Source organism: Camelina sativa, chromosome 20, assembly GCF_030686135.1.
Source record: "Camelina sativa cultivar CO46 ecotype springtype chromosome 20, ASM3068613v1".
In the NCBI taxonomy this organism is placed as follows: Eukaryota; Viridiplantae; Streptophyta; class Magnoliopsida; order Brassicales; family Brassicaceae; genus Camelina; species Camelina sativa.
Genome location: NC_141899.1, coordinates 11709479 through 11735304, shown reverse-complemented (window position 1 = coordinate 11735304; position 25826 = coordinate 11709479). Strand labels below are relative to the sequence as shown.

Below are 25826 nucleotides of genomic sequence, written 5' to 3'. Positions count from 1 at the left end.
GTAAGTGTTGATGTTTCCGTTCTACAACCGAGTTCTGTTGGGGAGTATATGCACATGAGAAGTAATGAATTATACCTTGTTCTTGAACTATGGAAGCAAAACCTAACTCAGGTGCATTATCACTCCTAATTGCTTTAACTTTGGAATTATATTGATTAGAGATTAAAGAAAGGAACATTGGGAAAATCTTAGAAACGTCACTTTTATTTCTTAGCATATAGACCCAAGTAACCCTAGTACAATCATCAACTATAGTAAGAAAGTATTTATATCCCTCTACAGACTCAACAGGAAACGGTCCCCAAATATCCAGATGAATCAAGTCAAAAGGCGAGGAAGACATGTTATTATTGAAAGGAAAAGACAGACGCTTTTGTTTAGCTAATGGACATATATGACAATGATCATGACTACGAATAACAGACTTAGACAATGAAAGTGTACCAGACATACTTTGTAACTTGGCAACTGAGGGATGTCCTAGGCGTTGATGCCAAAGGCTATCATCAGTAGACAAGGATCCACAGAAGTTGATGCAACCAGGAGACTCAGCAGGTGCAGATTGGGATTGAGAGTGATTATTGAGGATGTATAGATTGCGGAAAAGTCTACCACTCCCAATCATCCATCCCTGAGAAGACTCCTGTATGAAACATGCAGTAGGATAAAAGTGAGCAGAGCATTGACTATCATGTAAAAGACTACTAACACTTATCAAATTAAATTTGTTTGTAGAAACAAATAGGACATTGTACAATACTAATTCATCAGACAATCGAATCGTTCCTATATGCGTAATCTCCAGTTTAGTACCATTAGGCAAAGCTACCGTGATTCCTGAGACTACAAATATTTCCGTAAACTTTGATATATCACAACAAACATGACTTGTAGCACCACTGTCTATTATCCAAGAACCACTGGGCAATGCACTTTTTAAGGAAGAGAGACAATGATGTTGATATGTGAAAATGTTATTTTCATAACGAAGATTAGTAGATATGATAGAGACTTTACCAGAAGAAGATTGAACAGCCATAACACCCTGTTCAGAGACAGTAGCCTGATTCTGATTAACCGAAGACTCTAGAGCAGAACTTTGACACGAGAAGTTAACTGACCAATCAGAGTTTGAGCTTGTTCCTGAGTTAGTTTACTGACATCGAGATTCACAGCATTGATAGCTGGAGATGGATAGTATGGCATAGAAGTGCTCATAGGTGATTGCGAAGTAGTAATCTCAGGAAGCTCAGTAAACAAATTCGCAACAGTTCGTTGTTGTGTGCCAAAATTCGCATTTGGATTAGACTGTGGAAACTGTGGCAAAGACATATACAATAAACTCATTCCTATTTTCTTTGAAACAGATCCAATCAACCATGTGATAACCATATCGTTACACCTAGACCAAGCATCAGAATCCGGATGATCTATAGGCAGTTTAGAAATCGTACCGTCAATGAATCCTAACTTGTTTCACACATTCAAGGCCATCCTCACAGATCTCTTCCAAGAATGAAACTCAGCACCCGTATCAAGTCGATCCGTGACTATCTGTAAGCCTGCATGATCCGTGCTCAACAGAGAATAAGGACTCGCATACAAATCTGTACGATTCTGAGAAACTGGAGCCGAAGAATTCGAACGATTCGGAGAACGATTTGAAGCCATCAAAGCTCAAAAGACGTAGAAATTGAAAAATCCCAAACAAGAACCAGTGATTACGATCAAAGACAAATCGAGAATTGAAGAAAAAAAAAACGAAAATCAAAACTCGCTCGCGAACACGAATTGAAGAATCGCGAAGACGATGAACGAAAGAGAATTTGAAAGATCCAAAAGAAAAGAGAAGAGATGAATGAGAATAAGCTCAATCGAAGACGCACTCATGTTAGCTTGAATCGTGATAGCTCTGATACCATAACAAGATTCTTGTAACTGAATCTCAGAGACGATGAAGAACAAGAGAGAGAGACGTTGAGCTGAAGAGAGAGATAGAAAAATATCTTTGTATTCTCATTAATTAATTCAGTGTACAGATCGTATCTTATATACAACATCTAAGACTATGGTTTAAGTTAATAATGACTTAACTATACTCTAAACCATATAAACCGGCATATAAGCCATATAACCCAAGTATCAAACATACTCATACTCCTGATACTATGCCTTACCACTCAACACTATTACCGACGGTTATATCTTCAGCATTCTAGCATTTTTATTAATCTTGTATCATTAATCTGAGAGAAATAAATATTATGGAATTTAAACTGCATACTTGGTGTAGAAACTTTTAAAATCTTAACTACTCTGACCAAGAGACTTCCATAAATTTAAGAAACGTTATTTTTGTTAAATGTAGTTAGATTCATCACTACAGTTAGGTTAAAATCGTTATTTTGTAATGCAATATTTTGTTTCAAATTCCGCGAGAAGTGACAGTGATTTAGTGGCGTTCATAAATTCATCAAAAACCGGCACCAACTCACCCCGGATCAAGTCTTCTTTCTACAATGAAAGTAATTGGACTATATATGTACCAACCTGTTCTGGTCGATAGATGAAAAAAAAAAAAATCAGATTCAGCTAGGTATTAATCAACATGAAACTTGTGTGTTGTGCCAGAACTCTGTTGCAGCTAAGAAACCGTTAAATGTGATATAATTAGATGAATTTCTTTGTGTTGTAACTAACTAGCTAGTGTTTACTACGTCATTGTTATATTTTTAGACACGAGACAGTTAGTTACAACACTCTATTGTTTAGCACATGAGTTGTATTGTAAAACACTGTATTGTTTAGACTTTAGACTTTAGACACTAGATAGTTAGGTACTAACTGTAATACGATAGGATCAATGCAATCACTATCTGATCTGCATTTATGTATATAATTTTTTATGTTAGTTGGATTAAATTACGGCATATTTGTAAACGTGAAAGTAGCTTTCAAATGTTTACATAAATATACAAACGCAGAAACTGCCGTTGGAAACAATTGCTCGTTATATGGGGTCAGTGGCGGAGGCAGGGTTAGGCCTGGGCAAAATACCCAACCCGAAATACCCGTATTGGAACCGAAATGAAAAATCCCGATTCGGATCGGGTATGGATCTTCTACATTATACTAATTGGATCTTGATTATAAATATTTTTGGGTATCAGTTCGGTTCGGATAATATCCGATACCCAATTAGTACCCAAATATATCCGAACATATGTGTATATACTAATTTTTTCTCTTTGTCTCCTCTTACAGAGACGTCTAAGACTCATTTAAAAGTAAGTCCCTTTCATCTTGATGCTTGGTTTATAACGCGAGTTTAGTACTTTTCATTGATTGATTCTCGTATTTGGATGTTTGATGTTTCTTTGAATTTTCTCAATAACTCTAGCTTTTATAGTACTTTTGAATATGATTTTGGATATTACTACTCTACAACTTATTTATGTTTTGGATTATTCTGTTTAAGAATTGTGTTTTTCTTGCTTATTTTGCTTGGTTAAGGTACTTTGGTATGATTTTTAGTTATAATTTCATGAAGTTTGATCTAGTTTTTCAATCTATAATTAGGGTACTATAGATATATATATGGGTACACTTAATCTTACAACTTCATCCGTAAAAGCAAAGGCTTTTTCTCTCCCAGGCGAAGTTATCGAGGCGACCTCCAGTCTAAACTGTTCCGGCGCCAGTGGAGCTCCTGCTCGCCGGCGTCGGGATAAAACCACCTGTTTGCTCTGCTGTTTCGAGTTCTTGCTAGTGCTTTCCCTCTTTTTAGCTCTTTTCCCCTCTTATTTTTATCTTTTTCAAAATCCCCAAAATCTTTTGAACCCTATAACCTCTTGCGGCGTACCATCAACCATCAACGAAGGGAAGCGGTTTCCGGTGAACTTCCTCCCTCAGCTTTTGGCCGCCTCACCAAATCAGAAGCATCTGAAAGTCCTCGGGTTACAAAAATTGGATCCGGTTTTGGATCTGAAATTTTCTCGATCCGACTTTCACTTCACCCCTGATGATCCCTCACCCTGGGCTTCGTTGCTGGCAGGAGCTTTCCCTCTTGGACCGGCAGATGCGCCATGCATAGGGGAGACGTCGACGGCGCACGGCGATTCTATTCTGGGGGTAACTTGTATTAAATCTGGACAGAGTAAGCCTTCTTGCCTCACTGCCTTCATAACAGAACAAACTCATCCCGCGCTATCATTGCATCACTTTTTTCCGATGATTCCGAGTTCAAGGCCAACCATCCCACTTCCTCCGGGCAGCCGCCATGGTCGCAATCCGTGCATAGCCATCACACGCTTAGGGTTCCTCTTAATGGATCCTAAAGTTGTTTTTGGCCCATTAAGGCTTCAACTGCCCAAGCCCATAAGGTGTACTTCAATTTTCTATCCCGTAAAACCCAGGTCAGTTTTTTTATGTCGATGGCCGAACCTTAGCCGCTGGTGTGATCAAGATTACGATCTCTATGGTAGAAGACTCCATCTGAGACGTAATGCATCATCGTTATTATGGCTTGGCTTTAATCATTCGAGAATCCTGGTAGGAATATCCCTTACGGCTTTGTCTTATGAACCCCTTAGCTTGTCGTGTAATGGTATATGGATCCCGATTCCAAGTTGTCAGAGTTTTGAGTATGGCTATGGTTTGTCTGAGCCTTTATCTCACTCTATGACAACACTAACAAAAGACTTCAAGCACCAGAGCATAACCAACTTTGCTCGAACCATTGTCAAAGTCCTACTTTCTGTAGATTTTCTCATACCGGTGAGATCCACGGCTCTGACCCCTTCCTCAACGTCACTTTGTCCTGTGACAGTGGCTATTTGTTCCTCCATTGACCTGTTCATGGAAGAAATGTCGATGATCCCTGACCTCACATGTACCAAAAGGCTAGCTAGTCTTTGGCTCAAAGCTCTCAAGGAACTATTATTGACTAATCCTATCTATCCTTTTCTCTATCTTTGTAAGGGATTGGGGAATGCCCTTTGTTGCTGTAGTATTTTACTCTTTGGATTCTTAGAATCCGTAACTCTATGTATTTGGTTTCTATCTTAGTGAAATGAAAACATAGTTTGACCAAAAAAAAAAAATGATATATATGGGTACTATGGTTCCAAACGGGTAAAAAATACTTGTACCGAACCGAAACTACAAAATATTGGATATATTTTGGTAATTAAAAAAAATTACCCGAACCGAACCAAACCCGAACCGAAATTTCTAAAATACCTGAATGATTCCATAATTTATAAATCCGAAATACCCGAAACCTGAAATACCCGAAACCTGAAATATCCGAACCAAACCTGAACCGATACTCGAATGCCCAGGATTAGGTAGTGTGCAAGTATGTGGGTCAACTGACCCTGGTGAAATTTTAAATTTAGCTGAAATTTTAAGAAAAAAATAAAATCGACTTATGTAAAATAGCACAATTGACCCTAGTAAAATTTTTAAATCACATAATTGACTCCAACAAATTTCTTTTGACCATGACGTGATGATTTCCTAACTCCGCTACTGTATGGGGTACCACCAACTTTATCGTATTAGTATAAGTTTATCAATTAGTATGTAATTGTCATTAATTAACATGCAGCTCTTCTAGGTACCTTCTTTATCTATCATAATACACTGTATAATGCTTTTATTTGTAATTTAATTACGAGGTAAGGCCCGGTCTCAATAAGTTAAAAGTGATACAGTACATGTTAGGCCTGGGCATTCGGGTATCCGTTCGGGTTCGGTTCGGATATTTCGGGGTTTCGAGTTTAGAGGTACAGAACCCGTTCGGGTATTTCTAGACTTCGGATTCGGATCGGGTATTTCGAGTTCAGATTCGGATTACCCGAAGTTCACAAAATTCAAAATTTTAGTATCTAATTTAGTCTAAATTATACAATAATACGCAATTTATCTAAAAGTTTAGAATATTTTTTACCTAAATTTACTAATAAACAGTTTAATACTTCAAAATATCGAAAATATCTAAAAATCTGAATATTTTAGACACTTATATTATTAAAATTATAAATATCACTAATATATTACTATTAACATTAATAATGTGGGTATATTCAGATATCCGTTCGGATTTTGGTTCGGATCGGGTTCAGGTTTGGATTTTCGGATTTAGAGATTTAGAACCCGTTCGGGTATTTTACAATTTCGGATACGGATTCGGATCGGGTTTTTTGGATCGGGTTCGGATCCGGATATTTTGCCCATCGGGTTCGGGTATTGACCCAGTTTCATAAAACTCATTAAAGTTGACTTAGATCCAACTCTATCTATATAAAGAGTGTCTCATGGATATAGCCGGATCATCAAATAGAACAAGCAAAAAAAAAAAAAAAGATGTTGGGTTTGGTGTTAGGAACCACTTTTGTCGGATCAGTTCCCATGATCATTTACAGACGCCGTGCAAACGAGCCCTTACCGAAACATAAACGAGGTAAGTACCACGACTGTCTTTATAATCCGTATAAGACAAGATATATATGGAAAAGTTCTTGCAAACCTTTCTAGTGTTCTTTTGGTATAATATGGAAAAATACATATATTTTACGCTTGCTTTTGTAATGATTACAACAAAGTGTTAATGAGAGTAGATCTGGTTTTTGTGGTACCAGGTGGAGGAAGCAGCATCCTCGCAGTGTGTCTAATCCTACTTTTGTTCCTAACGCAAGCACTTGGAGGTATCTATCTTCTACCGAATTAAAACTCTCTTTATGAGTAGATCCTAGAAGAGTCTCTTTATGATTAGAAACCGATCAACATAGATTAAACAACTACAAGATTCTCAACTTTTTTTAATAAAAAATAATAATTGTAGGGTTTCTAGTTAGAAACTGATCAACAGAAAACAACTACAAGATTCTCAAGGTTTTTATAAAGTTAATAATTGTAGGGTTTTTCTGGAAAGGAAAATGTTAAATACATATGTCCTACTTGTAGAAAATAAATTATGAGCGTAAACCTCCCTAATGTTTTCATAGGTTAAGTCATATAATATAACTCATATAAAGTTTTTAAAAATATAAGCAAATCTATGCAACAATGCTGGGGGAATCTGTAAACCTGGAGGAGCACGAAACAAGATCCATGCTGGAGAAGAATTCGACCCCAGGCGCGAAGATGTCCGTGATGATCAGGATGACTATGATCAGTTTGAGTTATGATTGGCGGAAGATATGCTGCAATCCCATGAATTTTCTTCTCATATTTTAGTTTCCAATAATGAAATGAAAAATGTGTGTTTCCCTTTCAATAGTTTATTTTATTCCAAGGAAAGTGAACGTTTTGTCCTTTTCTATTACTTTTATCACCACTTTATACAAGTTGCGTTATATTTTTATTAATCTCTCTCCATCATTCATATACAAGTTGCGTTATTATTAATAGATACTACAAGGAATTTGCCAAAATACCACAGGATTTAATATTGATCAAGAGTTATAAAGTATTAGTGCTTTAGAAATAAAGTAGTTAGTAAGAATTAGTTACACATTTAATTACTTAATTCTAGCTTTACTGTCTCATGTATCTCTCTCTCGTGTATCTAATTCTAAATTTCTAACTAACTGTATCAAATACCCTAGAAAAAGAATTGAACACATTAATCAATTGATGATATGAGCTGGTGCTTTGCAATCGACAAAACTAAGGCACTTCCTTATATGGGTTATATGGGTTAAACGCATAACCTCTTGAGGAACATACTTTAATAATTAGCAAAGCCAAGCGGATCCCGGAGAAACTGTCAGTCTTCAAGGGTCACCACTGGGAGGCGGCGACTGATGTGTACTTTGGCACCGGGAGTGGGATGAGGAAGTCTGCACAAGTACTTATATCAAATTAACTAGCTGATCAGAATGGCCATAGATCGCATTGTCACACAACCGGCTCGAAGTCTTTTCAACAAAGTCCGCCACAAGATTGTGTTACTTACGTCCTTACATAGATTCTTGTTTGGGAGAGGTTATTACAGTTCCAGTGTGATGTACTCATGAGTAACCATAACAAATAACATATATAACTTGTATTTTGATACATTGGAGCATGTTGCACAAACTGTGAGTGAAATCAGTCAAGAAACTAGTGGCTTGATTTTAATTAAAGAGCAATTAAGAGAGCATTCATATTAAATTTGCTGCAGTGTGGAAAGAAAATTGCTGAAAAAGAGAGAGACAAAATAAAATGTTGGCACTAATCAGTTTATATGAATTCTAATCTGAATCGCTATCTTTTGGTCCTCTCAACTTATAGTGGGGTCCACTGTACATTTGATTGCTTGTTGGAATACCACTCGTTATTGTGTCTGCGCTCGGGCAAGCGGCTTCTTCAATACCTATGCAGAAATCGTCGGCCTTTCGCTTTGTTCTTCCTGATGAACTCGATTGGACTGTGTATATATATGTTGGAAACATATATAAGACTTTTTTTTTTTTTTTTTTTTCTGTTGTTATCAGAAGTAAAAGAAATGGTAAAGTAATTGACTCACCCGGAACTGTACAATCAGCTGAGATGCTCGGCCTGATCGGGCTTATAAGGTGTTCCTCTTCCGCTCTAGCTTCCTTATCAGCTGCGGTGACAAAAAAAAAAAAAAAAAGAAGATTTTGTTACTCTGACGTTATGTCAAAAATATGATTTACTAAAGGAGATTTGTTGAAATTTCACTAACTTAAGAAAAAGACTCACCTTCCAGTCGCCCTCCCATGGCATCATAATATAACTCACGGAGTACGTAAATAAGAAAAAGAAGAATAACAAGAAGAAGTGCTCCGATGATGCAGGATCCTAAGACTAAATACAACATCATCTTCTTCTTCTTTTCTTTTTTTTTTTCTTTTGTAATTGTGAGAATGGTCAAGCTAAAGACGAAAAATCACTTCCTTTTAAAAGTATTGAGAACAGCGTCAACGAAGATGGGAACACAACAACTTATAAAACTTGATTAAAAAAAGACCTACCGTAGCACATAAATGAGCTGTCCTATACGAAAAGAAGTAATTAATTAAACATTTTATGATATGAGCTGGTGCTTTCTTATCGACAATAAGGCGCTTCATGCAATAAAATAAACACGGACGAGTATTCGTACTTACAACGTGTTGATAATAATACTACAGGTGATCCGCTTGATTTGTCTCCCGTCTCGGTGATAGATTTAGTGACAGGGCCTGCGAAGTAAAGGAAGATCTATTAAAATCCCTTATACAATATATTAATTTTCTATGAAATAAAAATGATTACATTACATATCACGATCAGAACGACTATTTTTGGAATTTTATGTATTCATACGAAATTCTAAAAATAGTAAACCTAGATTTAATCTTTTATTTTTTAATATTTCTTGCTATGAGTTAACACAATGACCACCAATGAATTGCTACAAAAGAAATATTAAACCATGAATTAACACAATGAAATATTTCTTTTGTAGCAATTCATGAATTAACACAATGACCACCATGAATTGCTATTTTTGCTATGAGTTAATACAATGACCATGAATTAAACCATGAAATATTTCTTTTGTAGCAATCCATGGTGGTCATTGTGTTTTTTTTTTTTGGGTTCACCTGTACTGTGGTCATTGTGTTAAACCATGAATTTAGAGGCTTAATTATGAAAACTTATATGTGAACCAAAAGAAAAAAAAAAGAGTTATGAATAATTTTGTTAAACTTCGTATTTTTCTTTTTGTAATAAACGATACTATTGATTTGATTTTTTTTGTCAAGTTTAAATTTTGCCAGAAATTTTTTTATCAATTCTTTTTTGGCTTTTATTTCCAAAATATAAAGTTGCCAAACTAATGACATTTTTTTGGCTAGAAATATAGTTTTATATAGTCTCGTCGAAAAGGAGTAATAGAGGAAGTGAGAAACCCATTTGTTATTTAGTGAAACTTATTTATCTTTCTATAAGGTAAAATAAGCATTGAAAAAATATTTTGCAATTTTTGCAATGTGAAAATATTTTTTAAAATTTTAAAAACATAATTTTTGGCCAGTTTTCTCTAGTTTATATTGCTTTTTCTTTGTGTAACGACACAAATTTACAAACAACTTTTTAACTAAATGTTTTAATATCAATATTATTAAAAAAATTATACAATACTTTATCAAATAATATCGAAGACACAAGAATTATCAATCTTTCAAGCGGGTCGACTTTGCCTACCACTCATTTTGAATTGTTTTCTTGGTCGACTTATTTTATGTTATCAATATCATTACCGGATCAAGTTAACTGACTGGTTCAAATGCTGCAGTTGTGGTTGCGGGAGATTGCAGAAACGAACGATTGCAGTTTCAAGCATTATTAAGCGTTTTAAACGACTGGTTTAGCGGTTTAAAATTAGTGCGTTTGCAGAAGGGTTACGACTGGTTGACGAGCGGATGCAATAGCGGTTGAAACATAACAAATGTGATATATAATATAAAAATGTTTAAAAACACCAAAATTTATATTAAACTTGATTTATAATTAAAATTTATTAAAAAATACAAAAATAATTATTCAAAAAACAAATAAATTTCATATTGAAATACTTATTCCTTTATGCATTTGGCTTTTCACCAAAAAATTAATCAAGTAATTTGATAAATGACAAAACATATGCTTTAGATCTTAGATCTTTTCTCTTTTTTCTTAGATCGTGGATCAGTAGTTGCATCGGCATGAATAATCAAGTGAGAGTTGAGAAGAGTCACTGGTGATTTGTTTTAATTTTTTTCATAAATAATCTTATTTTCTTAAATTTCTGATGAAATATTATATTTATTTAGATTTTTTTGAACTTGTGTGATGTGCCATTAAATTTACATCAAATTTTCCGGGTTATTATTAATTGGAATATTATTTTCTTCTAATTGTTTATTTTATAATCTCTGCAATCGTATTCGTACTTCATTTTCTCTCATACTTAATGAGTAAAATGGTTAGATAGAAGATATAACAAAAAAATTCATTATCATTGATTTCTTTTAAGTTTTTTTACAAAAAAAAGAAATCCAAACGCAATTGTCCGCAACCGCAAACGCTTGTGGGAAGCAGGTTTTAGAATTCAGTGGTTTGGAGCGGTTAGAAGCGATTAGGAACGATTGGGAACGTTTTATGTGATTGGTTCCAATCGTTAGCAACCGCTACCACCCACAAACGCAGCATTTACGAGAAGTAGTGGGAGAACCAGTAAACACCTTAGTTGAGAACTTTACACGTCCTAACAAAAAAACAAAATTAGAAACAATAGAACTTTCTTGTAACGATTTCTTATACATTCCTTTTTATTAAAAAAAAAGAAGACAAAAAGACAAAAGTCAAAACAAGATTATGAGTAGTGATGCCATCTGTGTGAAGTGTGAACGGCTTGATCTGTAAAATGTTTAAACTAATAACATGTGGGAGAAACGTGATATTTGTATAATATGGCAAGAATAAAAAATTAATCAATTTAAATTCGGTCTAGATGATCAAATCGATCTATCTAAAAAATCTTCAAAAAATTGCATCAAATCTAGAAGTGTATAAGATAGAGAAAATGATGAATTTTTTCCAAAGATATGGAAATAAACTTTTTATTTACATTCGATACCACGGAAATGTAAAGAATAGCTAGCTTGGACTAAACAAAACGAGAACATCTTACACATTCAAAAATCCTAGCTAGGCTTAATTTACTAGTTAACAATTTAAAATCCTAATTTGCAATCCACGCGAGTTAGGTATTTTTTGAAATGTTTTTGAATAATAAGAAATCTGTTTTCTCACTAATTTTTTTTTTTTAAGTTTAAGTTATATTTTGCTGTGTGAATTCTGAATACATTATTCTGAATACACATCGATCAAAAATTATAAAAATACATTATTTGTTTTACAAATAGTGTCATTTTATAAAATTTTCTTTATTTCACAAAGAATATCACTTTATATTTTCAATGTGACTTTTTACATCAACTTTCTTATTTACCCTTAACCCAAAACTCTTTTTACTAAACTTAAATAATTAACTATTCATTAAATAAAAGTATATTTATATACTTCTAGTTTTTCTCAATTTGTGGGTCCTGTATCAAAATGACATTTTTTATACAGAAGTAATATTAATTTATTTAAAAATAGTTAGTAAGAACTAAATTAGTTACACATTTAATTACTCCTAGCTTACTGTCTCGAAGTGCATAATTAACCTCTTGAGAAACATAATTAATTAGCAAAGCCAAGCGATTCTGGGAGAAGCCATCATTCTTCAAGGGTCACCACTGGGAGGCGGAAAATGTGGCACTGAGAGTAGTAGTATGAATGAAGTAGCAGAAGTTTCTAGGAATAAAATTAGAAATACGTTTATTTTTAAAAATATCAAAAGCTAGGGTTTGAGGGTCTCACAACTTTCTCAAAAGTTTTTGGATTTGTGAATCTTTATAGCGGTTTATAACAGATATATAGATGACTCCTTTTACTAAGGCCTTTCTTTTCTTTTAATTAAGTTGTATTAAGGACAAAAGACATTAACACTGATTCTTTATTTTAATTTATTGTTGATTTATTTCATATTTTATATTGTTTTTTCTTTGATAACAAGAAAATTGAAGGCCGAGTCTCGTAATTTCTTTGGACTGTTAGCATAGTCCACTCTCAAACTACTTTTGAATCGAGGAGACAAGAACTATCAATCTTTCGGAACGGACTGCTGTACCTACTACTACTACTAGTAGCCCAAATTTTATATTGTTTTCCTGGTCGACTTATTTTATGTTATCATTAACGGATCCAATCTGTTTAGTTGAGAACTTTACATACCAAATCACCCAAAAAAAATTAAAAAAGAGTCAAAACTGTTGTAAAACACTTAGTGGATTCTATCTGACCGGCCCGTGTATTATCTCTATAGTTATGGTCCATTGTACTTAGGCCCATCGGCCATGTTCTAAAGCTCATGCGGCTATGTATTAGTCTTAGGTCGGTTTACTTAATCCTTTATAGGAACCTATATATATGTAACCTCTTGAGACTTCATTCAATAATAAGAACAAGAGATTTCTCCCTATATCCTCTAGTTTACAACACGTTATCAGCATGATAGCCTCTAACCCTAAAACCCTAAGGCAGCCGCCGATTCTCTTCTTCTCTAAAACCCTAAACCGCCTTTGTTCTTCTTCTTCTTCGAGACTTATCCTCTTGTCTCGGAGATCTCTTGTTGATTCACGAGCATCCTTAGCTCGTGATCAAGTTTTATCCTAAACCCGATCGAGGTTCGTTGGTTCGCGGTTTCGGGGGTGAGTTCGCGAGGAGCTGTTCGAGGGAAGCTGTTCGCGGAAGCTGTTCGTGATCGAGGAAGAGAGGAATTACCAAGGTCTTTAGCTCCCGGTTCATAACCAGTCAGAATCCTAATCGGTGAAGATAAATAAAACTCGAAACCCTCTTAAAACCATATATTCGAATCTGAACCTTAAAGCTATTGAACCTTAAAAACAAACAAGTAAAACAACCAACATAGTTTAAGATCTCTAAAACCTAAAACTTAAAATTCGGATCATGTTTAGGTTGTTAGATTTCTTGAGAATTAAAACCAATTATATTACAAGATTAAAATTTGGTTGATTGTTGCTTGTTGTGATGCATAAGAACCTAGAACCAAAATTGTTAGATTCATAAGATATTAAATCAAACTGTTCTAGGATATTAAAACTTGGTCATTCATGCATCATATAGAAATTCGAACATGTATAGGCTGTTAATAGAACTCGGCTGCATGAATTAACTCTTAGGATTTCTTAGATAAACTTGAACATAGTTTTCCTGCAAATTTTCGGCCATGAAAACCATAGAACTCGAGTATGAGCTTGTCTAGGATCAATTAGGATAACTTCCATAACTCTTAACCATTATCCTAAAACTTAAGTAAAATTTACATTATAGTTTAAGAGTATATCCGATTAAATTAAAAACTTATGTTAAAGTTCCATAAATTAAAACATAAAATTTCGGATTAAATATTTAATTAGGATAAGTTCCTAAAACTCTTAACACATAAATCCTAGACTAAATAGGAAAACTTAAGAAAAGGAAATCCTATCTAGAAATAAGGAAATCATTGCATGCATATCTATTTGATTTTGTTGTCTTGCATGCATGAATTTAAACCATAAATCTATAAGAGGCAAGGCATGTTTCGGTCTCAAATACCGCATGGCCTAAGGCATGGTTCGGTCTCAAATACCGCATGACCTGAATAATATTTGTGGCATGGTTCGGTCTTAAATATCGCATGTCCTAAAAATAATGTTGCATGGTTCGATCTTAAATATCGCATGCTAACTATCGGTTGTCTACTTTATGCAGATGGCAAACCTCAAAAGCCTAGACTACCCCATCCTGCAAGCCTCTGGAAAGAACTACTTGCAATGGGCAAATGACACCGAGATCTATCTGTCATCACACGGCATGCATGAGTGCATCGATGAGGAATTCGAGAGCACTGACAAGAATAAGAATCAGTGCCTCCAGCATATACATCATCACATTGTTGAGTGTCTCAAAAGCCAGTACCTCTTCATAAGAGATCCTATCGCCCTTTGGACACAGCTTAAACGCCGTTATGGGCACCAAAAGACGGTGCTCCTTCCAAAGGCCGAGTTCGATTGGAAAAGCCTAAGGATCCAGGATTACAAATCCGTGGAAGAGTATAACTCTGAGCTCTTTAGGATTGTCTCACTCCTTAGGCTGTGTGGAAAAGAGGTAACTGAGCAGGAGCTGATAGAAAAGACTTTGTCTACTTTCAGCCCCAATAACAGAATTCTTCAACAACAATATCGGCATCAAAAGCTCGCTGACTATGGGGAACTCATTGAGTGTTTACTGTTAGCCGAGCAGAACGATGAGTTGTTGATGATGAACAGTGCAATGAGACCTCCTGGTACAGCCCCATTACCAGAAGCAAATAAAGTTGATTTGGGAAAGAAAGCTGCAGTAGAGCCTAAAGAGCCTAATGAGACCAACTACGTCCACAGAGAAAGACACTACGGCCGTGGCCGTGGTGGCAGAGGACGTGGTGGTCGAGGAGGCCAGGCTAGTCGAGGAGGCCGCATACGTGGTGGTAGGGGCCGTGGGTCCTTTAAACCACACACCAAGGCCAAATCGACTTGCCACCGATGTGGTATGTCAAACCACTAGGCCAAGAACTGCAGAACTCCCAAACACCTCACTGATGCATATCAAGAATTTCTTAAGAAAAATCCAGAGGCCAACCTTGTGCACCTCGATGATGAAGGAGACTTCGATCATGAGAAGGATGACTTGCTAGACTATGAGACTTCCGATTGCCTCAACAATGAAGATTGAATTTCAATTTTTATTTTGGTTTAATTTCTATGCTTTTATGATTTAATTTCCTTGTAATGACTTTGATTTAAATTCAATGGATTTTATTTTATAAATTTGACTTGTTAAAATACAAACTTATTGTCCTCTTTATAGAAATGGCCGAGGACATGAGTGAACTAGTAGTGGACAGTGGCTCCAGCCACACCATACTAAAAGACAAAAGATATTTCATAAATCTTATTATGAAAAATGCTAATGTTAGTACAATTGCGGGTATAGCAAAATTGATAGAAGGCTACGGCCAGGGTCACATACTCTTGCCTCACGGCACATACATTGAGTTATGTGACGCCTTATATTCACCCAACTCTAAGAGAAACTTACTGAGATTTAAAGATATAAGACTAAATGGTTATCATATTGAAACCAATGGTGAAGGATCTAAAGAGTTCCTCTACATTACAGAAAATGTGAAAGGACAAAAGAAGATCCTAGAGACTATACCTGCACTAGCCTCTGGTCTATACCATGCTAGAATCAATATGATAGAAGCTAACTTAGCAAAGCACAGAATGGTTAACCAACAATTCACTCTATGGCATGACCGGCTTGGCCATCCGGGTTCGAACATGATGCGTAAACTAATTAAGAGTTCAAAAGGGCACAACCTCAAAGAAAGAAAAGTTTTCCCTAAAAATCTCACTTGTGTAGCATGTGCACAAGGGAAACTTATAATAAGACCCTCACCAGTAAAAGTCACAAAAGAGACTTTAAACTTTCTGGAAAGGATACAAGGTGACATATATGGACCAATACACCCACCAAGTGGGACATTCAGATATTTCATGGTGATGATAGATGCATCTACCAGATGGTCTCACGTATGCTTGTTATCCACAAGAAACTTAGCATTTGCTAAGATGTTAGCTCAAATCATAAGATTAAGAGCACATTTTCCAGATTTTCCACTTAAGACTATACGTCTAGACAATGCTGGTGAATTTACACCCCAAGCGTTTAATGATTACTGTATCTCCATGGGGGTGAGTGTGGAACATCCTGTTGCACATGTACATACACAAAACGGATTAGCTGAATCCTTCATTAAACGAATACAATTGATAGCTCGACCATTGTTAATGCGATCGAAGCTTCCTGTGTCAGCTTGGGGACACGCGGTCTTACATGCAGCAGAACTCATACGCATCAGGCCATCTAGGGAACACAAATATTCACCATCCCAACTATTATCGGGTCAAGAGCCAGACTTGTCCCATCTCAAAAGATTTGGTTGTGCCGTTTATACACCAATTGCTCCACCACAGAGAACTAAGATGGGACCTCAAAGAAGGATGGGAATATATGTTGGTTATGAGTCTACCACCATTATAAAGTATCTTGAGCCACTCACAGGAGATTTATTCAAGGCCAGATATGCGGACTGTCAATTCGTTGAGTCCGAATTCCCTACATTAGGTGGAGAGACTAGCAAGCTGGGCAAAGAATTGACATGGAATCAAACATCCTTAAATTGGCAAGATCCTCGAACTCTAGCATGTGATGCAGAGGTTCAAAAGATTATACGTCTACATAGCTAGCTAATCAATTGCCAGATTCCTTTGTTGACCCGAAAAGAGTAACAAAATCGTACATACCAGCTTGCAATGCACCATTACGTATTGATGTTCACAAGGAACACAATAATCAAGTTGCTACAGAGTCTACACCACGTTTGAAACGGGGTAGACCATTAGGTTCCAAAGATAAAAATCCTCGGAAAACAAAAGGTGCAAAACAGACCGAGGCCCAGGGAATTATATTAAAGCCAGACGTTGTCACAGAAACCCCTAAGGTACAAAGTGAGGCTCAGGACGCTGAACCTCATGAACCTGAAGGAATTGACAACAATGAGATCTCAATAAACTATATTATGTCTGGAATACAATGGAACTGAAAAGATGTCGACATCGATGATATATTTGCATACAAGGTAGCACTTGAGATAAACGAGGATCATGAACCCACATCTATATTAGAGTGCACTCAAAGCAAAGAATGGCCTAAATGGCAAGAAGCTATTGATGTGGAGTTAAACTCTTTAAAGAAGAGAAGTGTGTTTGGTCCGACCTTAAGGATAACACCTGAAATTAAACCAGTAGGACACAAATGGGTCTTTTTAAGAAAGAGAAATGAAAACAATGAAATTGTGAGATACAAAGCACGGCTTGTAGCACAAGGATTCTCTCAAAGACCCAGCATAGATTATGAATAGACATACTCCCCTGTGATGGATGCAACGACTTTTAGATATCTAATAAGTCTGGCTATAAGAGAAAACTTAGATTTGCGGTTAATGGATGTTGAAACTGCATATCTATATGGTCCACTGGATAACAAAATTTATATGAGATTACCAGAGGGTATAGAACTCAAAGATAAGAGTGGTTCTAGAGACCAATACTGCATAAGGCTAGACAAATCGCTTTATGGACTGAAACAGAGTGGTCGAATGTGGTACAATAGACTTAGCAAATATTTGGGAAAGAAAGGCTATAGGAACGACCCAATCAGTCCATGTATATTCATAAAGAAGTTTGCAAACAAAGGATTTGTGATAATAGTAGTATATGTGGATGATTTAAACATCCTTGGAACCTTTGGGGAAATCGCCCAAACAGTAGAATATCTCAAGAAAGAATTTGAGATGAAAGACCTAGGCAAGACAAGATTCTGTTTGGGATTGCAGCTTGAGTACAGAAACAATGGAATCCTTGTGCATCAAAAGGCATACACAGAAAAGGTACTGATACTAGGATTTTGTGTCTCCTATCCTAGCAGGTTCAATTAACCTTAAGTGTTGTAGTATTTAAGGTGTCAATCCAAATGGGATGTTGCTAGCAATCAAGATGCAATCAAGGAATCACAAGTCAAGCCAATTCAAAAAGAGTGTTTTTTCTAACAATCCTAGAATGACAAAAATGCAAACGAAAATGTGTTCTGGAACTAGAAACGAGAATGCAAGACAAGAAATGAAAATTAATAAAAACAGAAACGAGTCTAAGCATGAACTAAAAAGCAAGAAGCGAAACAATCTCAGGAATGTAATATCAATCAAAAGGATAAAAGTCCTAAGGATGGGAGTAATTGATGTCGGTGGAGTATCCTAGTCTACAGAGTGTTTAACATGCCACAAGCAATCTATCCCTAAACAATGAACATCACAACTTAGCTAATCCAATCTCTCGGTAAAAGCTACTCAGACTCAACCACTTCCATACCTAGCTCTCGCTAGAGAAACGTGGTCGAGCAGGCATGACAAACAAATTCATTCACGTCAACAAACATCCTAGACAACTAATCTCTTAGGCTAGGAACGTAAGTCTCTGGGACTAGTTGGTCAGACATTTCATCGAACACCTTTTGGGTGTGGAAATGTCTCGAACCTAGTTCCAATTGATCAGAGAGAAACTAGTAATTCTAACTCTAGTCCAGAAGGGAATCATACAAATCAAGCTTAAACACCATACATCCTAAGATCCTCCACCTAATCTATCCCATCCTCAAGAACTAACGCACTACTCAGATCCAGAAATCATCATCAACAATACAAACTCAGAAAACATTGAAACAAGCATTCTTAGATAGGTAAAAATAAGATAAACAAGTTTGTAGAAGAAATCAAATGCAAATACTCAATGTAGCAAAAGATATCTGGATACAAAGTCTGAGAACGGTTCTTGGTGGCTAGGGAAACCTTACAAAATAAAAACGAGATAAAAACTAAGATTATGTCGCAAAGACTTAACAAAACGTATTTATAGTAAAGACATAAAATCCCTAAAACTTAAAACGACAAGATGAAGAGTCGGTTTGGGAATCTCCTGAAGCGTGTAAGATGGAACGTCTTCCTGACATGTGCGAACGAGTGATGGCTCGAGTGAGTGATGGCATTGGCACGAGTAGCGCGACTCGAATGACATGACAGTGCGACTCGAACGGCATGACGGCGCGACTCGAACGGCACGACAGCGCGACTCGAGCTGGATGTATACGCTTCCACTAAAACGATGATAACTTTTGAACCACAGCTTCGATTGGCTTGAAATAAACGGCATTGGAAAGATGACTCAATTCGATTGGCTTGAAATAAACAGCATTGGAAAGTTGAAGACGTCAAAAGCTGAATCCCCCGACCGGTGGCTCGAAGGACGACTCGAACGGCGACTCGATTGGCAGACAGCGCGACTCGATCGGCATGACAGCGCGACTCGATCGGATGTGTAACGATGGAATGATGGCGTGACCCAAGCGGATGTGTGATGATGGAATGATGGCGCGACCCGAGCAGATGTGTGATGACGGAATGATGGCGCGACCCGAGCGGATGTGTGATGACGGAGTGATGGCGCGACTCGAGACAGCCTGGCTCCAAAGTCTCCTAAATACCTGAAATACTCCAAAATGCACGATGTATGCGAAGATAATGCAAGAACTACCTAAATATGAAAAGTGTACAAAAGAGAGTAGAAATTCATGCAAAACAATTAGTTATCCTAACTAGATGCGTGACAAAAACATGCTTAGCAGAGACAAAATATAGACATATCAGGTACTCAAGAGATTTAATATGGAGCAAGCTCACTCATTGACTAGCCCAATGGTTGTGAGAAGTGTAGAAGTGGATAAAGATCCATTTGCTCCTAAGAAGGACAATGAAGAAGTTCTTGGTCCTAAAATGCCATACCTCAGTGCTATAGGAGTGTTAATATTCTTGGCTAGCCACAATAGACCAGACTTATGTTTTGCCGTGAACCTCCTTGCAAGATTTAGTTCTTGTTTAACCCAAAGGCACTAGAGTGAAATTAAGTATTAATTACATTACCTACAAGGAACTTTAAATTTGGGTTTATATTATACTAACTATAACAAAGATGTTTTAATTGGTTTTGCTGATGCAGGTTATAACAAAGAAAGTTTAGTGTGCTAATAGTACTAAATGAGGACAAATCAGCAACCATACTCTATGAAGACAACACAGCCTGCATCGCACAGCTCAAGGAAGGTTACATCAAGGAGCACATACTGCCGAAGTTCTTCTACACACATGAACTACAAAAGGCCGGAGAAGTTCAAGTGGTGCAAGTTCAGTCATGCGACAACTCAGCCGATCTCTTCACAAAGGCACTACCGACAACAACTTTCAGGAAGCTCACACACCAGATTGGAATGCGGAGGCTTAAGGACTTAGAGTGATGTTTGGAACAGGGGGAGCAATGTGTGCTGTACTCTTTTTCCTTCACCAAGGTTTTGTCCCAATGGGTTTTCCTGGTAAGGTTTTAATGAGGTAGCATCCCCTAAGCACATTGCAGCGATCCCGTCCAAGCATAGGCACGGTCATATCGTCCAAGGGAGAATGTTGTAAAACACTTAGTGGACTCTATCTGACCGGCCCGTGTATTGTCCCTATAATTACGGTCCATTGTACTTAGGCCCATCGGCCATGTCCTAAAGCCCATGCGGCTATGTATTAGTCTTAGGTCGGTTTACTTAATCCCTTATGGGAACCTATATATATGTAACCTCTTGAGACTTCATTCAATAATAAGAACAAGATAGTTCTCCCTAAATCCTCTAGTTTACAACAAAAACAAGATTATCACTGGTGATGCCATGTGTGTGAAGTGTGAACGGCTTGATCTGAGAAAGGCTTAAACTAATAATAATATGTGGGGAAACGTGATATTTGTATAATACAGCTAGAAGAAAAATTATATCATTTTAAAATCGGTTCTTGGTTTTACATGAATCGTTAAGTTTTTGTTTAGATGTTCAACAAAACCATTTCACAAAGTTAAAAAAAAAAAAAAGAAGACTGATAGCAAGCTAGAGATCCATGGATCCTCCCAGCCAAACCAATGGAGAGAGTGCCACATACGGGGACGAAAAAGCTGAAGAAGAAGAAGAAGAAGCTTATTTTCTCTTAGATAAAGTGATCCCACCGATCCATCTGAAGGAATCAGCAGGTGGTAGATCTTGTTGCATCTATAGAATCCCTCATACTCTCGAGCGAGTCAACGACAAAGCTTATGCACCCAAGATCGTTTCAATAGGCCCTTATCACCACTCGAGTGATAATAAACATCTCAAGATGATAGAGGAGCATAAAAAACTTTATTTGAAGATGTTCGTGTCAAAGACTAAGGACAATGGCGTCAACCTAAGTCACTTAGTCGATGTAGTCTCAGGATTGGAACAGAAGATAAGAGACTCCTACTCCGAGAAGCTAGAGTTTAGTCGACAAAAGCTGATCAAGGTGATGATTCTTGATGGTTGTTTCATTCTTATGTTGTTCCTAATAGTTTCAGAAAAGATTGAATACACAAACTACAAAGACCCAATACTCATGCTGCGATGGATATTGCCAACTCTTCGAAGCGATCTTCTTCTTCTTGAAAACCAGGTTCCTCTCTTTCTTCTTAAAAGTCTTTTAGAGACATCAAAGCTAGCTCCATCTACTACCTTAAACATGCTAGCCTTCAAATTCTTCAACTACTCGATAGAAAAACCAGACGAGTTCTGGAAGGAACACAACGATCTTAGAGCAAAACATCTCCTTGATCTTATCCGTAAGACTTTCATACCGTCCCGCCTCCACCAACCACCCCAAAGCAATGTTGTATCAATATCTTGAGTGGTACTGAACATGGGGAAAATTCAAGAACAGAGACATCCCAAAACACTTGTCTCGGTAAGATAGGTAGTTCAAAGGAGAGAACTGAAGCGCAAACATCATCGCCTCCTCGCAGCCCCTTTCTTGGACTAATTATCTCAGCTAAAAAACTTCGACTTCGGGGAATAAAATTCAAGAAGAGGGAGAATGTTAAGACACCTTTAGACATAAGTTTCAAGAATGGTCTGGTTGAAATACCACTACTTGTCTTTGATGACTTTATCAGCACTCTTTTGATCAACTCCGTTGCCTTTGAGCAGTTTAATATGAATTTCTCCACTGAGATTACAAGCTATGTAACATTCATGGGTTGCTTGATAAATACAGAAGATGATGCGACCTTCTTAGTCGAGAAAGAGATTATAGAGAACTATTTCGGAACGGGTGAAGATGTTTCTTTATTCTTCAAGAACATCGGAAAAGACATCTCATTCAGCATATATGATAGTTTCTTGAGAGATGTGTTCGAGGGGGTGAACGAGTACACTTCAAAAGGTTGCCACGTGCAATGGGCAGGGTTCAAGTACACGCATTTCAACACTCCATGGACATTTCTTTCATCTTGTGCGGCTTTGATGCTTCTTCTCCTTACCATTTTCCAAGCTTTCTTTGCAGCTTATCCTTACTTTCGTCCTCCCAAAAACAATTGAGTGTAAGTGCGTACTTTATATGTTTAAGCTAGCAGTACTTATGGTGTATTGGAACAAAAATTAATATCAAATTTCAAATTATTATTTAATACTTTTTTTTTTTTAGAAAACAAATTTAAAAAGTGTGTCTTGTTGCAACAAGGTAGCACAAGATAGCAAAATCAAAATATAGAGAAGGTGCGGTCGAGTATAAAGGCGATCAAACATTTCTTTCAACAGTCACAAAAGCTAAAAATCGTGTTTTCTGTATTGGGAATAATATCCTAACTAATATATAAGAGATATATACTAATTTTGTGATTTACTTGTTCTCAGTCCAGTGATGCATTCTAAACACTTTAATTTTGTTCTATATCTTAAAACACCTTTAACTAAGTCTGACATAGCTTACATCTCGCATAGGAAAAAGTAGAGACCAGTGGCTCAATACAAGATTATAAATTAAAATAATACTGAGAAAGAAAGCAATCTAGAGCTAAAATTTTAACCATGATGAACTTTACATCTCAATACTCAAGTCCCATCTTGTTCCTTAGTTCTCCTCTGTTTTTGTCACTCCTCGTAAATCAAAGCTCTTCACTTTGTTGAAATCATTTTTCAAGGATAAAGAAGAATCACCTTCCCCAAGTTTTTCATAAATAATGTCGCTAATATACATATATTCAGATTTTCTGTATCCCGGTGATCCCATGACGTTTGTCTTCCTGTCCAGGGCTTCTTCTTCAGCATCTTTGACTCCTACTGGCTCAACCACATCCTCTGTTTTCACAGGATTGTGTTGTTGCTTCTTACTCTGCTTCTTCCTCATCAAACATATGATGTTGAGACAACTAATTAAACATCCTCTAGACATTTTCAAGATTTTATCAACCTATTGCTTGTTGTTTGTAATCAAAGTTATACATAGACAAAAGATCAGGTTTTTGATGTTTATATATACATCTGAGTTCTTGTAGATTGCTATTGTAAGCGTGTTCTGTGGCTTTTTGAAAGTTGACTTAAGAGTAAATGGAGAGTTGTCCAAATTTTAGTAAAAACTACAAAGAAAAAAAAACGTGGAGACTAAAAAAATTTATAATAACGAATTGTTATCTCTTGCAGAAAGTTAAAGAAGAAAAGTTAGGTTTCCAATACTTTTTTGTTCCTCTGCCGACCTAACGTGGAGACTTGTCAACATTTTGCTAGTGTGAAATTTCACTCCTCCTTTCTTAAGTTTCATTACAAAATTCGAGGATGACTAATCCATATAAAAAATAAAACAAAAGTTTTTCAAGTCTTCCACCTAACCAGAAGACAACCTGAGGTGGTTTTGAAGGTTTGAATTAATGGATCCGACATCAACAGTCGTGGACATATATCGATTAGTTTCAGAAGATATTGGTCCAAAACTTCTGAGAGAATCAGCTGGTTCAGAATATGTTGCATCGTGAGAATCCCACAGAGCCTTGCACGAATCAACCTCAAAGCTTACGAACCAAAGATCCTCTCCAATGGTCCTTACCATCACGGTAAAGAACATCTCCAGATGACACAGCAGCATAAACGCCGGTTCTTGAAGTTTTTCGTGGCTAAAATGGAAGAGAAAGGAATTGATCCTCAAGAACTGTTCAAAGCTGTATCGAGTTTGGAAAATATTATAAGAGGGTCTTACTCCGAGGATCTTGGTTTTGATTCTGAAAAGTTGGTTGAGATGATGGTTCTTGATGGTTGCTTAATCCTCACGTTGTTCTTTGTTGTTTCCGGGAAAGTTGTTTACACAAATCTTGATGATCCTATTTTCAGAATGCCGTGGATTTTGCCGTCGAATCGAGCCGATCTTCTCCTTTTGGAAAACCAGGTTCCTTTAAACACAATGAATGATTCTTGATCGTCTAAATACTTTGCTGTTTTCTTTACCACTTTTGATATTTCTCACATAAAGGCAGTATACAGTAACAAAGATGTGATCAAGATACATAAAAGTAGGAACCAGTGGTTCAAGAAAATATTTTATGAAGAGAGTCGTACAATTTCATGCACGCGATGAACCTATGTACTTATTTCACTTGGCTGTGTCGTCTGTGACTCCTCGTATATCAAAGGTCTTCACTTTGTTGAATTCATTATTCATTGAAGAAGAGATACTTCCCCAGAGTTCTTGGTAGTCCACCGGGCCAAAGCCGCCATTGTTGCTTCTTAAATATGAGGGGGGACAGTACGCGTACACTGGTGCCACTGCCATGCATGGCTCCTTATTGGGTCTCGTCTTCTCCGCGCATTTATCCGGCCCCGTCTTGTCTTTTAGATTTTCTTTTGCTTCAACCGGCTCTGGCAATCTCTCTGCTTTCAGTTTCAAGGGTTTGTCTGGTATACCTTCTTCTTCTCCAACCGGCTCTGGCAACCTCTCTGTTTTCACGGGTTTGTTTTCTTTCTTGCTCTGCTTCTTCTTGAAGCAGCTTAGACATCCTGTAGACATTTTTCTAAGGGTGGATAGATGAGTTTTTAACAAACAATATGTGCTTCTTTGTCGAACTTAAAGAAGGTAATACTACCAGATACAATTAATCTTCAGAATGAGAGAAAGAGATCACCTGAGTATTATAAGGGTGTTTCTCAACAATTTAATTCTTGGGACTCCACGCAGCTTCCTTTCTTCCACCACTCACTTGCAGGAAATTTACCAAAAGAGAAAAAAAAAACAAAAAAAAAAAAAACTTAAATTACGTAGCTCACTTTATGTACTGTAAATCTTTATTTAATGTTCCCTCAATTATGGGTATTTTAAAGAATACAACTTTGAAAAATACCAATAATAAGGAAAACATTTTATTATCCGTTTAGAAAATCTTATAAATATTTTATAACATGCAGCATATAAAAGCTGCAAATGGATGACCATTTGAAATGAATAAGTTGGAAAAAATAACAAATTATAAAAAAATTTGTTCAATCCAATTCTCCTATCCTATTTCGTTGAATTAATGCTATTCACCTCTTTTTTTCAACTCAATTTCTTTTTCCAATCGTTCATCCTTAACCATTTGCACCTTAATATAATATGCTTTCTTCAAATTTTTAAATCTGGTATTTATGAAAATAGACTAAAACTAAAATACTGATGT

The 25826-nt window shown here is 36.5% G+C and overlaps 4 protein-coding genes, 1 long non-coding RNA gene and 1 pseudogene across 5 annotated transcripts; 3 read left to right on the top strand and 3 right to left on the bottom strand.

Annotated features, from left to right (window-relative positions):
* The first annotated feature begins 6308 nt into the window (after positions 1 to 6308).
* On the top strand, positions 6309 to 7374 carry LOC104770597 (uncharacterized). The gene is made up of 3 exons (XM_010495047.3): positions 6309 to 6466; positions 6645 to 6710; positions 7057 to 7374. The coding sequence occupies exons 1-3, from the start codon at positions 6370 to 6372 to the stop codon at positions 7191 to 7193; spliced, it is 300 nt and encodes a 99-aa protein (XP_010493349.1). The 5' UTR covers positions 6309 to 6369; the 3' UTR covers positions 7194 to 7374.
* Positions 7375 to 8127: 753 nt separating this feature from the next.
* LOC104770596 (uncharacterized) lies at positions 8128 to 9051 on the bottom strand. Its single transcript, XR_015593701.1, has 3 exons — positions 8713 to 9051; positions 8516 to 8596; positions 8128 to 8416 (listed from the first exon to the last, which is right to left on the bottom strand). It is a non-coding gene; the product is annotated as an uncharacterized LOC104770596 (long non-coding RNA).
* A 5313-nt stretch (positions 9052 to 14364) lies between these two features.
* On the top strand, positions 14365 to 15363 carry LOC109131175 (uncharacterized). The gene is made up of 3 exons (XM_087503680.1): positions 14365 to 14657; positions 14745 to 14920; positions 15263 to 15363. The coding sequence occupies exons 1-3, from the start codon at positions 14365 to 14367 to the stop codon at positions 15361 to 15363; spliced, it is 570 nt and encodes a 189-aa protein (XP_087359806.1).
* Positions 15364 to 21110: 5747 nt separating this feature from the next.
* LOC104770594 (UPF0481 protein At3g47200 pseudogene) lies at positions 21111 to 22814 on the top strand (annotated as a pseudogene).
* Positions 22815 to 23067: 253 nt separating this feature from the next.
* On the bottom strand, positions 23068 to 23610 carry LOC104770593 (uncharacterized). Its single transcript, XM_010495043.2, has one exon. It carries the CDS (start codon positions 23576 to 23578, stop codon positions 23258 to 23260), a length of 321 nt encoding a protein of 106 aa, XP_010493345.1. The 5' UTR covers positions 23579 to 23610; the 3' UTR covers positions 23068 to 23257.
* A 1001-nt stretch (positions 23611 to 24611) lies between these two features.
* LOC147918739 (uncharacterized) lies at positions 24612 to 25359 on the bottom strand. Its single transcript, XM_087504447.1, has one exon. It carries the CDS (start codon positions 25178 to 25180, stop codon positions 24767 to 24769), a length of 414 nt encoding a protein of 137 aa, XP_087360573.1. The 5' UTR covers positions 25181 to 25359; the 3' UTR covers positions 24612 to 24766.
* Between the last annotated feature and the right edge of the window lie 467 nt (positions 25360 to 25826).